The sequence below is a fragment of the Petaurus breviceps genome, unplaced genomic scaffold (genome assembly GCF_028583685.1).
Source record: "Petaurus breviceps papuanus isolate PSGF00001 unplaced genomic scaffold, PetGlider_PUasm1.0 90849, whole genome shotgun sequence".
Lineage (NCBI taxonomy): Eukaryota > Metazoa > Chordata > Mammalia > Diprotodontia > Petauridae > Petaurus > Petaurus breviceps.
The window spans coordinates 17824936-17843455 of NW_027187361.1; the positions used below are offsets into that span (position 1 = coordinate 17824936).

The 18520-nt window shown below is 33.8% G+C and overlaps 1 protein-coding gene across 1 annotated transcript in view; it reads right to left on the reverse strand.

Moving 5' to 3' along the window:
• Positions 1–2464: 2464 nt before the first annotated feature.
• The window catches only part of NIPA1 (NIPA magnesium transporter 1), a 60710-nt gene continuing 44654 nt past the window's right edge, over positions 2465–18520 (reverse strand). The window contains exons 4-5 of the mRNA XM_069072938.1: positions 18304–18464; positions 2465–9118 (exon numbers count right to left, since the gene is read on the reverse strand). Coding sequence (XP_068929039.1) covers positions 8607–9118; positions 18304–18464 — 673 coding nt within the window. The 3' untranslated portion in view covers positions 2465–8606. The remainder of the gene's footprint in view (positions 9119–18303; positions 18465–18520) is intronic.

Genomic DNA, 18520 nt, shown 5'->3' on the forward strand with positions numbered 1-18520 from the left:
TAAGAAATTTGCGTTTGTTCTTCAATTTTGTTGTGTCTTTTGGTCCAAACTTAATTTATTGTTACTTACTGCTTCTGCTGGTTTTTAGTTTAGTAGATATCACTTTGCCATTTCCTCAAATGTTCCTTCATTTCTCCTTTTTTTTTTTTTTTACTTATGCAGTCCCCTTCATTGACTTTAACATTATTATACAATCTAATATATCATATAGCACTTATCACATCCCATCATTCATCATTCACTGTGATCTTCAAGGGGATTTTGTCCCGTAGGTGTTTAATATAGCAATATTTCTTTATTGGCTCGCATTTTAAAAAGAATCCTTTTACTCAAGTAGCTATTCTGGTATGGGTATAAAAGTACAAAGGGCAAGTCTTAACTGAAACTAGTTGCTGCTGATATATGGGAAGCTTTAGTCAGGTCTAGGCTGAGAATGCAGCTAGGCCCTCCCACTAAGAGTTGTAGAGGTGGATACAGAGTACTTAATAAATATCTGTGGAAGGAATTTCTAAAAGATAGTGTTATTTTAAAAATAGCCACAATGACAAGACAACACATCCTATCTATGGGATACACCCATATAGCAGCGTCTCTGCCCCAGGCTGCTTTGGCAAGGGTAGACAATGGGCTCAGAAGTTTGGACAGGATTTGGAGCCTTAGCCAGTCAGGAATGGGACTGGACAGTAGCTCAGAAGCACCTGGGCCATTGTTTTGTTCTGCCCTGGAGAAATTATACAGGTTCACCTCTGGCACCAACCCTATCTCAGACCCTATTCGGGGACTGCTTAGGTTATATGAGTGGTGGGGGGCAGAGGGAAAGATAGGCTCAAGGATATGATTCCCCATTAATGTGGGGGTTGGAGGGAGAAATTCCCAAGATGTGTTCCCAGCCCAGGATAGAAAGGGAGAGAAGGGGATGACCCTATGCATAGTTAAGTGTTGGGATGAGAGAAAAATGTCTCAGACTGTAGCCTGCCTGTAGGTGATGGTAGGAAATGATATGGGAACATATCAGAGACCTCTAAACCTTAAACCTAAACAGACATCAAGTTAGGGTGATAGAGGTAGATGGCTCCTGTGTGGGGAGCCATGGGGGGGAGGGGGAGGGAGGCAATGGATCTGCTAGTGGAGCTTCCACATTCCACGTTAAAGTAGCTATGACAGCATCATCCATCCATAGTTTTTCACTTGGTCCTTCCAAGCTTCCCCCCCCCCCAATTCTCTCCCTATCCTTCTTTCTTTTTTGGTGGGATAGGGAGAGGGCTGCACTGGGTTTTTCTCTGTGAAGGATTTAGAAGCTCTTCGATTCTTTTCACTTTCTTGTTTTCAAGGGAGTCCAATGACAGAACTTACATCTAGAAGGAAGCTTAGAGAACATCTTGAAACATTTATTTTTACAGATGAGGAAACTGAGGTTCAGAGAGATTACGTGATTTGCTGAAGGTCACAAACCTGACAAACAGAAAAGCTAGATTGTGTGACACAAAATCTAGACTCTTGTCACTACCTCATAACTGATTCCCCTTCTAATTATCTTACCCTTGTGTAATATATCTGAATTTATATATTCTTTTTTCCTCCCTGTAAATCCTAGAAAATATTTTCTGTAATATGTTAGTAAGAAGGGAATGAAGAGAGTCATATTATAGCCATCCAGCTATTGTGGTAATTAGGGATTAGACATTTCTGTATCTACAACAGATGCACAGTCTGGCACCTGGCCTGTATTTGAAGCCTCTCCCGTTTGGTGGGATCTGTCTTGACTTGAATTTCATTCCATTCACACAACCTTTGAGAACACAGAGTTGGTATATAGCATCATCATAGAGCTGGAAGAAACCTCGGAGGCCTTCTAGTCCACCCAATAGGCAAAGAAATGGAGGCCCAGAGAGCTTGAGGAGTTTGTTCAAGCTCACACAGGTAGTTTATCATTTAAGGAGCATTTGAACCCAGATCCTCTCCAGAACCGGAAATCTTTCTACTATACCAGACTGCTCCTATGAACAACACAGGTGCCAAGACTTTTCAGAAATTTAATTTAGTGGTTCCAAAGAACAAATGAGTCTCTTTGTTCCAATCTCATTCTCTAGAATCAATGGTATAATATGTTTATATATAAAAATGACTTCTAAGATAGGATAGACATTTAAAGCTATGCCACTTACCTTTAGCTTTTAAAAAATACAATATAAAATAGTCCTAACATATCAAAAGAAGCAATATTGTTCCTTGGTACTAGAATGGAGTTGTCATTATGTGGTCCCGAAACGCACACTTTAGTGGTTCCTTCCTCTCCCATATAATTCAGACAGAAATCGAGCACCTAAATACCTCGTTGCACACACAGGTACAAAAATCAGAATACTGATCTTTACAATGAGAATTTCTAGCAAAGAATTAAGTTAATTTAAAGCTTGTACTTATAGAAATACTTCAAGTATGCAAAAAACAACAACAAAATAAGTGTCAGCTAGAAATGTTATTTTATTTTAAAACACATTACAGGATAATAAATATGTTATTGGAAAACTTAGTAAATAGCCTTTTATAATTTACATGAGGCAACTACAACATGCCAAGACTATCCTTAAAAAGCAGAAGATAAGCAAGAATTCTTAGTCATTAACAAATGTATGTACAGTATTTGGAGGCTAATAAAATAGGTCTTTTTTGATCTCCCTTGATGCAACCACACTAAAATAACATTTATGTAACCAAATACAATTATGCCCTTTTATATTCTAGACTACTCTCCCCCCTCCCCAATTCATGTTTTACATTTCAATTTTCAGGAAGACAATATTGCAATTTTTAAAAATCACACTCAGGAAGTTACTGTGCAAACAGCATCCTTTTCCCCCCAAAGTGTAAACCAACTACACTGAAAAGTATTAGATCTATAATTTCTGAGTTAAAAAATAAAATAATCTTCATTTTTCATTGTGATACTTTGGCACTAATAATTTAGGAACTTCTGACATTTACTGTGAATGCAAAATACATCAGAAATGTATGGGAACAGTGAACACTGTACTCCAGATATCAAAGAGTTAATTATAAAGATTGAACTCCTTGAAGGCAGGACATTAAGCATAATTAATTACAAATTTGTTCTAACAGGAAATTTCAACTTTTTTTTACAGGTTATAAATTTTGTAAAGAACATAAATCTAGGTAGATTTCAAAAGCCTATAAAGACCTCTGTTTAAGTTAGAAGATCAGAGTGGTTAATCATGCAAACAAAATCTGACCTTTCAGATTGCAGCTGTGCAGCTGCACAAAGGGCAGCTCTGTTTTTTTGTTTTTTAAGTCTGGTTTTTTTTCTCCTTTACCTTGAGAGTCTTAACAGGATAATATAAAACTCTCCCTTTAAAAAAAAAGGAAAATTAAAGCTTCGTATTTTTTACATAAACTTAATCTAGTATTTCTTTTCCTTTCTCAGTGCTCAAAATTACTCTATTACAAATCAATTATGTTAGGAGACACTGTTTGCCAAGTTGCAGTTTGATTTTTGTCATTTAATATAGTGTTTTTATCCTATAGTTATCAAAATACTCCAAAATGTGAATCAAGCCTCAAAACAACTTATGTGAAGAATTATCCCCATTTAACATATGGGAACCTGAGGCACAGAGGTTAGTTAACTTTTGTAGGGTTGCACAAGTCACTGGCATAAAAGAATAAAAGAACAAAAAAACCCAAATGAACTCAGTTTTCTACTCTAAGTCCTCAGCTATACTGCTTCTCACACCAGTGACATCAATTAAAAGATCCATGTTCTACCAAATATCTGGTATCTGCTGTAGAAATTTTGGTTGTTATGTGGAAACCCAAGTTTTTCATATGTAATTTAACTTGTTTAAAACACAGGAGTTTGTGTTGCTTTAGTAATATGCCAGGGGTTTATATTAAAAAAAAAACCACCTCAAATATTATAGGCCAATTCTTATTTCTATTCATATTCATCCTTTTCATATACACAATGTAGAAACAATAATCTAGCTTTATTTATAAAGCTCAGCTACACTAAAGAATACATCCTAAAGACTAATCCACAGTAAAAGCAACATAATTTACATCTAAGGAATATAAAATAGGTCGAGGTATATTATACCATCAACTCTCTTATCATGAGACAATGTTCCATTTACAAATTCTGAATCTTTTTTTCTTTTGGATTCAGAACTGATACAACTCTTGCCTTTAAATATGAATATAAATAAACCCTAAAATAATCAAAGATTGCTTTTCCAAAGGGAGGAAGACTAAGTGTTAGGAGTCAATAATATACTTTTACTCCCTGAGATGGCAGGCCATAAAAAGTAGATCAAAATCTGCTTGGTAAGTAAATTACTTTCTGAGTATCAGGTACTTTGGGAAGTGTCATTCCTTTCAGGAGAGCAAGCCACAATAGTTAAGCCTGTTAAACTGAATTCATATAAGAGAGATATCAAAAGGTCTGCACCTCTAAAGAAACACATTCCTTTCCTTCTCTGCTTTTCTGAAAATCATTTTAGATACTGAGAAAGGAAGCCATCAAAGCCCATTTACCCTTGGTGAGTAGATACCTTCTGGAAAACAATATGAATATTTTTACAGCCTGGGATTTGACCTTATTAAATAGTAATAAAATTGTCTTGGAACTAATATATCTCAAAAGTACTTAAGTACTCAGAAGTACTTAACTTATACTCAGAAAGTCATTTATCCATCTGGCAGGACCTATCCATTATTTATTAAGTGTTTACCTGTTGTGGGATCAAGAAAATGAAAACTGACAGCACATTTTAATAGTGACATCTTATACCAGAAAACAGATATTGGATGATGGCATGGAAAGAACACTGCTAAAGAAAAGAATAAGGCTGCTTGGATGAAAACAAGAGAAGTGAGCTACAAATACAACACCAAAAAAAGAAGGTGAAGCATAGGCTTGATAAATGGGAACTACAAGAATATTGCTTATTGCTGAACCAATAACAAAACATATATTTCATAATCATTCTACTCTGAAAAGGCTGTGGTTACAGTGCAAGTGATGAACAAGGCCACTAGAAAATCATGGATTCCTTCCCGAAGGCTCTAGATTTTGTCATTCCCATTGTTGTCTAGGTGAGTGTTTATTTGGCAGTTAGCAGGCTGCCTTTTCTCTATAAAAAGGAAGCAAGAATGAAGAAAACTGTTTTGGTGTTGGCCTATCCGTTTGGGGTCGGAAGAAGGATCCACCATGGTCCTAACGTTTCATAGAAAATCAGGGTTTAAAAAAAAAGGTCAAAAGCAAAAATCAACATGAGGGAACAAGGCACCATCCAGGCAGGAGGACTACTGTCCCTTTAAATATGTGTTAATAGGAAAGCTAAACATTCTAATCTAATTGTAATTTCAGACAAAACTCTGAAGATGCTCAGGAGGTGAAAGGTCTCTGTGAGGGTACACTGGTAATTTTGTGGTTTTCATTTTTATAAAAGGAAAAACAAAAGATAAAACATATCATGGTTATCCCACTTCCTTCCCTCTAGCATATCTCCAATGTATACTGTCTGTATCTTATATGTAAATAGTTTCCACATTGTCTTCTCAATAAGAATAAGAGCTCCTTGAAAGCAAGAGCTATTTTTTATTTTATTTTACTTTTTGCCTTTCTTTGTGTCTTAGGTGCATAGGAGAGTGATTGGTACCCAGTAGGTGCTTAATAGATGCTTGTTGAATTTATTTGACATTGAAGCTACATTTAAAAAATTAGAGTGTTTTCTTCCCAAATGATAATAAAAGAGAAGGTACTGAAATGCTGCTATTTCTATTTGCTTCTGGAAAGGCTCAACTCTGAGAACTGCCCTATTTTCCTTTATTCCACAAGTTTTAATTAAATTCAAAATACAATTCTATTTTCCCATTCTATTTCTAAATTAATTTTAAATTAATGTATAGAAGACTGCTAGAAATCAGATGTTATTTGCTCTGTGCTAAGCTTTAAGCTCACCTGGTAGTTAATTTTTTTTAACTTGATAGTATCTCTAACGGGCCAGTCACATTAACTTTGTATGATTTGGCCAAATAGGAATAGGTCTGTGCTGATAAGATACTTTTAGTATAAACTAGGATTTAAACCCTCTCTAGATCAGTCATATTCTGGGGAATGTGGGGAGTCTGCTTAGAATTAGTCTAGTACCTAAATATAGGTAGTTGTTTGGTGGAAACTTCAAATATTCTATTTTTATTTTGACATTCAGTCTTGCCCAAAATCTCAGGAAATGATATTCTAACTGTCAATCCTAAACAACCATGATATTTATAGTTCTTGACTAAAATATGATAAAGTACACTAAATTTTAGAAGCTTCTTTATTCCTCAGATACCAGGTTTGACAAAGAAGAAAGGATTTCTATGCCACGTATGAAAATTCCCTTCAACTTATGGTTACACCATAATGGGAAAATATTCTGTGCCTCACAGCAGTGAAAATATTGCCAATGTGACCTGTTCTGAAAATTGAACACATGAAATCATTGATTAGGGTTTGCATTGCTAAATATTTTGTGATGAGTCACTATCCCCTTCTAAAAGTTAAATAAAATATCCCTTAATAGAAATTGAGCATTATGGTAGGTCAATTAACAATAACAAATTAAGGTTTATAACTTTTTTAAAGAGTTATTACAATATGTGTCTTTACTCACAAATTACTTCCATAAAATATGGCTCCTATTTTAATATTTTTTTCTTTATATTAAATAGTAGTCTAATTTTTTTCTGTGTCGTTTCCTACAATTTCATAGCCCTGTTAATCAACAGGATTTTTCAGGTGACATTTTAAAATTTCTTTATATTCTTTACCTTTTACAGGTAACTCTGACTCTTTTTAGGAACCACTGGTTTTGCCTTAGTAAGAGTCCCTGCAGTCAGTAGCAATAGCTACTTTTCTTTGTCCTAACTCTCCATTTTTCATATATCTTTGTTTCACTAAAATGTCAGACAATAATACAAGTGACATTTTGCTGGGATTTCTGTCACTTAATGTTTTCGTCTTATTACATTTGGCATTATTAAATAGAGAATAGTAATCATAATCAATATACTGGTATAATGAAGTGCTAATCTGCAAAGTCTAAGGAATGAAAAGTTCGAAGACTAAGAATGTTCTACTATATTGGACACCAGACCCACTCAGCTCTTGTCATCAATTCTTGCTATGAACTCTTTAGAAAATTTCTATTGCAAATGTTCTGTCATAAACTAGTTTCTTTCCTAATTTATAGAAATTAGCTTTGGCTTATCTTTTGTCTTTCTCCTAGAGTTCTTTGTTTCAAGGAACTCAATCTCTGTGGTCATTCACAATTTTTCTCTCTCTTTTGACATCATTAGAATCTAGCAGATAAGGAGTTATTTCTGAAAAGCCATTTAGCCAAGATACACATTTCTTCCCCAAACAAATCACTAACCTATAGAATCAAAAGACTTAAGGCTGGATTTTAGAACTGATATCTATTACATAAGCTGAACTGCAAAAGAAGATGTCCATACATACCCAGTTGTCTTCAGTCTGGTGATAGCTACATATTAAAGAAATCCAAATAGCTTTGAAGTGGTCTTAGCCTTGACTACCTTCCCAGAAACATACCACTTTTTTTCTGGATGACTTATGCATTTAGAATCTGACAACATCCAAAGAAACGATATTATTTTAATTTATGTAAGAAGTTATTTTTTTTTAAAACGGAGTTATTTTTTCATTAGCTCAGTTAAATTAAGGGGTATTTTTAAAAGGCAAAGGCACTGAAACATTTTAATTCATGACATCTATTGCAAACAAAACAGTATATGATTTCTTTATTTCTTTTCTTTTCTCATCATTTCTTTACTTCTTTTCTTTGCCTCTTCCCTCCCCTATGTTTGCCATTAACTGATCTTGGAGACCTACTTTTTAAAAAGAAGATTTTAAATTAATTTTTAGTGGTTATCTTTTATTTGAACAAATACCTGAATTTTATGTAAGAGACACATACATAATCCAGAAAGACAAATGTGAAAGTGGTCACTAAATTTCTGGATTTCAAGCCTATGGTCCAATGAACATGTTACATCCTTTTCCAATTCTAACAAATGAGAACATTCGGCATTGTAAGAAGAAAAGGGAGCACCATCTCTTTTTTTTTCTATTTTAATTGGCTTTTAAACTTTTTTTTTTTTAAGGAAATAACATTCGTGAAAGCTTCCTGGCTAATGACAATGAGAAACAGAAAACTGGTCAACAGAAAAGTGTGATGCCTAGACTGCCATTCCACAATGCTGAATGGGAAACCTCAGACATTTGGGGAGGGATTTAATTTTCAGGGGAGGAAGTGCATCAGTCTCTATGCTGTTTCAACTCTTGGCGCTTCTGCTGATGATAACCACTGATAGTGCTGATGAATGCCATATGTAGTGGTGATTTTAGGGATATGGACATTTGTTCACTAGGAATTTGACAGAGGCCACCTACTAATTCCACCAACTCAAACATCTGAGATGTTTATACATTTTGGTCTCTGCAAACCTAGGTCAAATTCAGACCAGTAACCATATCCCGCTACTGGTTCCCTGAGCCACCCAATACCCATAAATAGATTTTAATCAGTTTTCATGTTAGGTTTATTCATCTCCCCAAGGTTGAAATTGAACTCTTTGAAGACTTGTATAAGGACAATTCCAATGGAAACAGTAGTGAATCCACATGCCATTCCCAAGAAATCTACGAGTCCTACATTACTCCATTCCCGAAAAAGAATTGCTGAGGCCAACAAGACCAAAGTGGTGAATACAACATAATAGATGGCCCCAAATACAGATGAATCAAAGCATTCAAGTGCCTTATTAATGTACCGAAATTGAATGATGATACTACAGCCAAGTACAGCTAAAAGGACCAGACAAAGGTATAGGGCTCTTTGACTTGATGGATTATTATGAAAGATATCTTGAGCAGCTAGCCCGATTCCTTTAGTGCTTGGTACAGTGAAACTCCCCAACAATGAGCAAATACTGATGTACACCATGATATTGGTAGGTCCATGGGCTGGTGCTATCCAAAAGATGAGAAGCAGCAGCATGAGGAGTACTATGCACAGGTAGCCAACAAACACTGAAAAACAAATAACACATTATTAATTAAAGAAAAAAATTAAATATGAATGAATCACATAGCACATTTTAAAAAATTATCAAAGCAAACATCACAAATCAGCAAAATATGACACTGTGACAATTAACTACTCTTTAATCTACTTTCATTAGACTGTAGTATGTACAATCCTCTAACCAGATTAATTAAACTTTTTGTTAAATTTTCTCTTTCTGTTACATTCTGTTCCATGTCATTTTTTTTTAAAGTAATTGGGGTTAAGTAATTTGCTCAAGGTTACATGGCCAGTTTTTTTGTGTGGGTGTTAAGTATCTGAGGCCGGAACCAATCCCGGGTCCTCCCGATGCTGGGGCCAGCACTCTTACTCACTGCGCCACCTCGCCACCCCTCCATGTCATTTCTTGCCTTAATGGATCTATGATGCCATCAGTACTCCCTCTGCCATCATACTCTTGCAATGCCTTTTATTTCCATAAAATTTTCTTCTTGTTTTCTCATAAATACTTCACTGAGAAGCTACCCTAACCCTAGAACCAATTTTCTTTTTTCCCCTATTATCTTTGGTGATATATGTCTCTGTTGTACACAAATGTACCACTTGGGCTGACCATCTGTCATTTCTTAGTCTTGATAGCTGACTGGTCCCTTATTTTAATCATGCATATCCTTTATAATTATTCCTTATACTGCTTCTCATGCATAATCCATCTTTGGTAACATGCTACAACCTGACATCCACTAGGTTTCTGTCCATTGACCTTGGAAGTGGCATTTTAACTTTTGATATAATGGGATTCGGTTATTCACAGTCATTTGTCAGGAGTACATTAGTATTAGAGAGTCTTTTTTCACCAAAGCAGGCAGTCTGAGATCACTGAAAACATTATGCAATTTCACAAATGATCTCTAGCCCCAAACTTCTCAATTTTTGGCTTACCTCATTAGTCATCTGCTGGTCACAATATAGACCATCACATTTTGATACCATCCCCTCTTGCAACAGATGTATTATCATTTGGAGAAGTATGAAATTTATAAGAGCAATTGAACTCAATCAAGTACTTATAGGAGAAATCAGTAAAAATATTAGTAGAAATATAGTAGAAATTAAAGAGGCAGCTGGTGAAAGATCTGAGTTCAAATGCAGCCTCAGACACTTGCTAGCTGTGGGACCCTGGGCAAGTCACTGGACCTCTGTTTGCCTCAGTTTCATCAAATGTAAAAATGGGGATAATAAAAGCATCTACCTCATATAGTTATGGTGTGAGGATCAAATGAGATATTTGTTAAAAACCAAACCAAACCAAATACTTAGCATAATGGGAGATGTTATATAAATCCTTATTCCTCTTCCCTTTTCAATTCCTATCTATGGCATGCATTAGTAGATGGCCTAATTCAATAGATTCAGCCATATATCATTAATAGCAACATAGTTTTTTTCCCCAAAAAATGGAGGGTTAAGATGTATTTCTTATTTATTACTATGGGTCACTGAGCAGACTGCATAATAGCAGAGCTCAATATAACTAATACAATGCTATATGTCAACAGAAACAAGTGGAGAACTTCTCTATTAATAATTTATCCCCTTATTTGCATCTAATGGAAGACAACTTTCATACCAGAGAATATCTGTTGGGAATACATCTTTCTGCATCAGCACTTTGACTGATGTCAATACTCGATGTACTACTTAACAATGATCTTAGCAGATATATCAATCTTAGATATCTGCAAGATAAGAATGTATACGTGATAAACCTTTTCTATGGATGCAATTTTGATCTAATTCAAACACTCCTCTGAAATTACACATGGAGGGAAATATGATATTTTTCTCACCTTCTAAGTTGGTATGATTTTATATAAGTAAGTTGGTATGACATTATATAAATGTAGTCCACAAATGTTTTCCTATTTCCCCCTCAGCTTTTTATGAAAAATATCCTTGTTGCAATTATATCTTATTTTATAAGTAGGGGAAAACTTCTCTAGACATTGGCTGTCCGATGTAGCTTTTTAAAAAAGCACAACCTGTGACACCTTATATCATTTTGTAATCTTTTTATTTGAATTCAAGAGAATCTATCCTATAGCACTATGCAGGCTCAAGCAGAAATTTCTTCTATAAGTATTTGATTGAGTTCAATTATTCCTATAAATTTCACTCTTGTCTTGATGATAATACATCTGTTGCAAGAGGAGATGGTATCCAAATGTGACGGTCTATATTGTGACCAATGAGAATAAAACAGAGAAGAGGAAGCAGACATGTAAGTTTAGTGGTATAAGGAATTTCCAAATGAGGATACACTCTTTATCCAAGCAGGTTGACACTTTCTCTGTAACTTGGTAGAGAGCTTCTAAGAGGTAAAGAGACTTATCCAGGGTTACACAGCCAGCTGTATCTGAGATTACACCTGAGCCCAGGTTTTCCTGGTTCTGAGGTCAGTACTCTACAATGTTTCTTGCCAATGAAAATAGATCACTATAAAATAAGTTAGCAGATTGATTTCTTGTCTTGTTTTATCCTCCTTCTGGTTACAGCTACTTTTAGGATAATTTGACTTTCTTAAACATATCAATGGCTAAAACCTCTACAATTACTTTTTTTCACATTAAAAAGTTCACTTAGAGCATCAGTTTTTTTGGCATGGGAATTACTTGAGGCCAAGATGAACCTACCAAGGCTAAAGCAAAGATCAGTTTCTAAAGCTAGGCCCAACATGGACTATCTTTTGAGAATGAAAATAAGATAACAAATGTTGTGGAGTGAATTAAAAATGAGATTTTCCAAGTCAATACTTAAACACTAAAAGTCAATGCAGTTTGATAAACAGTGAGAGGCCAGAAGAGAAAGGAAGAGATAAAAAGTAGAGCTATAATTTGGATTTCTATGTGAGACTGACTCAAAAACCAGAACTGATGGCAATACTCTTTATATTAGGAATTAAGTTCACTTAAAACAGTATTATGTCCAGAAAGCCAGGGAAATCCACAGAAAAAAGCAGAATCATCAGCTACAGAAAAAAGCCAGTTGTGGAAGTTATGAGCACAGATGCAGCAAATAAGTATTTTTCTGGAAGCAACTATAAACATTCTTTTCCCATAGAAGCCCTTTTCTTCTTTTTTTGATCTCTTTGGAATATAGAACTAGTAATGGGTCACAGGGCACACACAGTCTAGGAACACTGGGGGTATGGTTCCAAACTGTCTTCCAGAATGGCTGTACCAGCGACAATTTTGTTTTCTCTTTGAATATGATTATTTTCTCAATTTCTGTTTTTGTGTTATTGCTATGACTAGCTTTTCAAACACTACATCAAATAACAATATGATAATAAACTTCCTTGCTTTACCCCTGATCTTGCTGGAAAGTCTTCTAGTTTATCCCTATTCCATATAATGCTGGATTCTGGTTGTACATAGATACCACTCAGTCTTAATAGAAACAGTCCATTTATTGTGATGTTTTCTAGTTTGTTTTTAACAGAAATGAATGTTGTATCTTGTCAAAAGATTTTTGTGGATCTACTAATGTAATCATGTGATTTTTGTTATTATTAATATCCTCTATTATGTTGATAAGTTTCCTAATATTGAACCAACCTTACATCAGTACAAATCTAATCTGATAATAGTGTATAATCTTTGTGATATGTTATCTTCTCCTTTTTAATTTTTATTTTAAAAATCTGTATCAATATGTTCATATTAATCTATAATTTTATTTCCAGATTCTGACTCTCCCTGATTTAGGTAACAGGACCAAGTCTATGTCATAGAAGAAATTTGGCAGGACCTTTTCTTTTTCCCCTTCAGGTTATGCAAGCTTAGAATTGTTTTGTTTTGTTTTGTTTTTTTAATGATAAAATTTGTCGGTAAATTTATCTGGTTCTGTGTTGTTTTTTTACCTTTGGGAGCTTATGTTTTGTTCAATTTCATTTTCTGAATTTGGGCTAAAGTCTTTTATTTCTTGTTCTGTTAATCGGAGGATTTAGTATTTTATAAACATTCATCCATTTTATTGAGATTGCCAGTTTTATTGTCATATAATTGGGCAAAATTGTTTCTAACCCAAATTTACTAATTTCTTCATTTGTTGTAACTTCTTTTAAAAAAATTTTACATTGTCAATTTTTAAAAACTAGTTTAGCCAATAGTTTCCCTATTTTCTCCACACACCCCCAGCCCCGTGACCTCTTACTTTTATTTATTAGTTAAATGCCTTTTGGTTTTCTACTTTATTAATTCCTTTGATTTACAGGATTTTTATTTTGAGATTTAATTGGGAGTGAGTTTAACTTGTTGATTTTCTAGTTTGTTTTTCTTAGCTGCATGCTGAATTCATTAATCATTCTTTCTGTCTTTTGTGAGTCAAAGTGTATAGAGATACAAATTTCCCCTTAAAGATTGCTTTGGCTACATTCCTAAAATTCTGATCTGTTGCCTCATTGAAGTCATTACCTTCAAAAAAATTATCAATCAGGGCGGCCAGGTAGCACAGCGAGTAAGAGCACCGGCTCCAGTGTTGAGAAGACCTGGAGATTGAATCCCGGGCTCAAGACACTTAGCACCCACCTAGAAACACCTGGCCGTGTAACCTTGAGCAAGTTACTTAACCCCAGTTGCTTTAAAAAAAAAATTATCAATCGTTTTTGTGATTTGTTTTTTGACCCACTAATTCTTTAGAATTAAGTCATTTTGTTTTAAATAATTTTAAAAAATTTAGTGATTTCCATTTTTATTTCATTGTTTTCCATAAAAGGTATGTTTAATATTGCTACTTTTATGTATTTTATTTATGAGATATTGATGTTTTACTACAAGGTCAATTTTTGTAAAGGTGTCATACATGGCTAAAATATATCCAGACATCTTTCTACTCCTATCCAATATTCTCCAGAGGTCTGTCATATTCAATTTTTCTAAAATTCTATTCTGGTTTTTAATTTATTTCTGGTAAGTTGATTGGTTAGATTGTCTAGATCTGAAAGAGGTACACTGAGGTCCCCTACTGTTATGGTTTTATTGTCCATTACTCCCTGTATTAGTTTTAAGTATTTAAATGCTATTCTATTCAGTGAATATATGTTAAGTATTAATATTAATTTGCTATCTTTGTTACCTTTGGGCATGATGTAGTATGCCTGTTTTATCTCTTTTACTCAAGTCTTTTTGTGGTTACCTTGCTCAATGTCAAGTTTGCTACTCCTGTCTTTTTTACTTTAACTAAAGACTAACAAAACCTAGCAGAAAGAACCTGAAAGAGAAATGTCATTTAAAAAAAATAACAGAACAAAAAAAAAAACTAGAAAAAGAACAAATTAAAAACCCCCAATTAAATACCAAATTGAAAATCCAGAAAATCAAAGGAGAAACTGATAAAACTGAAAGTAAGAAAACCATTGAACTAATAAATGAAACTAGAAGTTGGTTTTATGAAAAAACTAATAAAACAGATAAACCATTGGTTAATTTGATTTTAAAAAGGTAAGAAGAGAACCAAATTACTAGTATCAAAAATGAAAGGGGGTAAATTTACCACCAATGAAGGGGAAATTAAGACAACTGTTAGTAGCTATTTTTCCCAATTATATGCCAATAAATTTGACGATAGAAATGAAATGGATGAATATCTACAAAAATATAAATTACCCAGATTAACAGCAGAAGAAATAAAATACTTAACCCAACTTTAGAAAAAGAAATTGAATAAGCCAACAATGAACTTCCTAAAGAAAATATCTCGAAGACCAGATGGATTCACAAGCAAATTCTACCAAACATTTAAAGAACAATCAAGCCCAAAATACTACATAAATTATTTGGAAAAATAGGAAACGGAGTCCCATCAAATTCCTTTTACAACACAAATATGGTGCTGATACCCAAACCAGGAGAAGCCAAAACAGAAAGAAAAATATAGACCAATTTCCCTAATGAGTATTAATATAAGAATTTTAAATAAAATACTAGCAAAGAGATTACAGCAATATATCACAAGGATCATGAACTATTACCAGGTAGGATTTAAACCAAGAATGCAGGGCTGGTTCAATATTAGAAAAACTATCAGCATAGTTTACCACATCAATAACAAAACCAACAGAAATCATGTGATTATTTCAACAGATGCAGAAAAAGCTTTTGACAAAATACTGCACCCATTCCTATTAAAAACACTAGAGAACATAGGAATAAATGGAATTTACCTTAAAATGATAAGTAACATTTATCTAAAGCCATCAGCAACCATTATCTGTAATGGGGATAAGCTAGAAGCCTTCCCAATACAACCAGGGGAAGCAAAGACGCCCATTATCACCTCTACTATTTAATATTGTGCTAGAAATGTTAGATAGCAATCAGAGAAGGAAAAGAAATGAAAGGAATGACAATACACAATGAGGAAACAAAACTATCAATCTTTGCAGATAATATGACGTTATGCTTAGAAAATCCTAGAGAAACAATTTTTTAAAAGCTACTTGAAATTATTAACAACTTTAGCAAAGTTGCAGGATACAAAATAAATCCATCATCAGTATTTCTATATGTTACCAACAAAGTCCAGCAGGAACAGATAGAGAAATTGCATTTAAAATAACTATAGACAATATAAAATACTTCGGGGTCTACCAGCCAAGACAAACTCAAGAACTATATGAACACAACTATGAACCACTTTTTACACAAATGAAGTCAGCTCTAAACAACTGAAAAAATATTAATTGCTCATAGGTAGGCTGAGCCAATATTAAAAATGACAATTCTATTTAAATTAATCTATTTATTTAGTGCCATACCAATCAAACTACCAACAAATTATTTTATAGAGCTAGAAAAAAATAATAAAATTCATCTGGAAGAACAAAAGCTCAAGAATATCAATGGAATCAATGAAAAAAATGTGAAATAGGTGGTCTAGGCATACCAGATCTCAAACTGTATTGTAAAGAAGTAATTATAAAAATCATCTGGTACTGGATAAGAAATAGAATGGTGGATCAGTGAATAGATTAGGTACAAATTACATTATAGTAAGTGACCATAGTAATCTAGTATATGATAAACTCAAAGGTCCAAGCTTTTGGAAAAAAGACTCAGTATTTGACAAAAAATGCTAGGAAAACTGAAAACGGTATGGCAGAAACTAGCAATAGACCAACATCTCATACCATATACCAAGATAAGGTCAAAATGGGTACATGATTTACACATAAAGAGTGATACCATAAGCAAATTAAAAAAGTATGGAATAGTTTATCTGGCAGATTTATAGATAAAGGAAGAATTTATGACCAAAGAAGAGAAAGCATTAGAAAATGTAAAGCAGATCATTTTGATTATATAAAATTAAAAAAGCTTTTACATGAACAAAACCAATGCAGCCAAAATTATAGGTAGACAGAAAACTGGGGGAAAAATTTGCAATAAATATCTCTTATTAAAGGTCTCATTTCTCAAATACATAGAGAACTGAGTCAAATTTTTAAAAATACAATTCATTCCCCAGTTGATAAATGTTCAAAGGATATGAACAGGCAGTTTTCAGACAAAGAAATCAAAGTTATCTATAGTTATATGAAAAAATGCTCTAAATCACTACTGATCAGAGAAATGTAAATTGAAACAATTCTAAGGTCCTACCTTACACCTATGAGAGTAAATAATATGACAAAAAAGGAAAATGTTGTATGTCTGTGATAAAACTGGGACATCAATGCACTGTTGGTAGAGTTATGAGCTGAGAGCAATTTGGAATATACCCAAAGTCCTATAAAAGTCTGCATATCCTTTGATCCAGCAATACCACTGCTAGGTCTATATCCCAAAGACATCCAAAAAAAAAAAAAAAACGGGGGGAAAGGACCTATTTGTACAAAAATATTTATAGCAACTCTTTTTGCAGTGACTAAGAATTAGAAATCAAAGGGATGCCCATCAATTGGGGAATGGCTAAACAATCTGTGGTATATGATTGTAATGGAATATTATTGTACAATAAGAAATGAAAAATAGGATGATTTTAGAAAAACCTAAAAAGACTTACATGAATTGATGTATAGTGAAGTGAACAGAACCAGGACAATGTTGTACACAGTAACAGCAATATTGTTCAATGAAGAACTGTGATCTTAGCAATATAATGATCTAAGACAATCTCAAAGGACTAATGATGAAGCATACTATGCATCTCAAGAAAGAACTATACTGTTCGAATACAGACTGAAGCATGCTATTTTTTGCTTTTATTTTTTCTTTTATTTGAGTCTCCTTGTATATAATTACTAAAATGGGAATGTCTTACACACGTATTATGTATATATATATAAATATATATCATACATAACATATATATATATATATATATCACATGTATAGCCTATATCTGACTTCTTACCATAGTGGGGGAGGGAAGAAGGAAAAGTAAATAAACATACAAAGTGAAGGTAGGGGAACAGCCTGGGCCAATTTCATTCTTTAACATTTAAAGTGCACCCGTGGTAACTTCAGTTATGGTTGTCTCAATAAGCATTTGTTCTGTGCTATTATGTTTCACACAACTGGTCATGGTGACATGCAGGCATCCATGTTTTTGGAGTAAAGGAACATTATGGCACCATTATCTGAAGCTGCTAACTGGGCAATATGGTAAAAAAATCCTAGAAAGAAGATTAATTTAGAAGAAAAACACATCAGAACTTAAAGTTTGCTTGAGGAATGCATAGTGATAATATACTTGCCCTAATTTGATTCCAAGTACGATTTTGTATTACAAATTTTATTCAATTTTGGGAGTGACTTTTTTTCAACACTGGGCCCACATCAGTTTAGTTCTTTGGCTTAAAGAACACGTGATCAGACTTCAAAATATAGGCAAATTAGAAAATGACTCTATACAGGTGACTATTATGATATTAAAGGATTATACACATTGACATTTTCTTTCTTTTGTGAGGCAGTTGGAGTTAAGTGACTTGACCAGGGTCACACAGCTAGAAAGCATCAAGTGTCTAAGGTCACATTTGAACTCAGATCCTCCTGACTCCAGGGCTGTTACTCAAAAATTTTTCTGGAGAATATCACATTAGGAAGTTTTTTCAGTAAAGTTAAAAATCCCTCAAGTTCCCTTAGGCAACCTTTCTTCATAATGTTAAAACAAGAAAACGAGTTACCTGGATTTGTAAGTTTCTCTTCCAGCTCAGCCTGAGTTGTTACGCTCTCAGATTTCGGGGAATGAATGATAAGGACAACAGAGCCAGCACAACTTAGCAAACATCCCAACTTGCCCAAGATGTTCAGTTTTTCTTTCAGAAGGTAAGAAGCTAAAATAGACCTTTCACAACAAAAAGAAAACGACAATTTTAAAATCAAGCGATTTGCCATAACAGT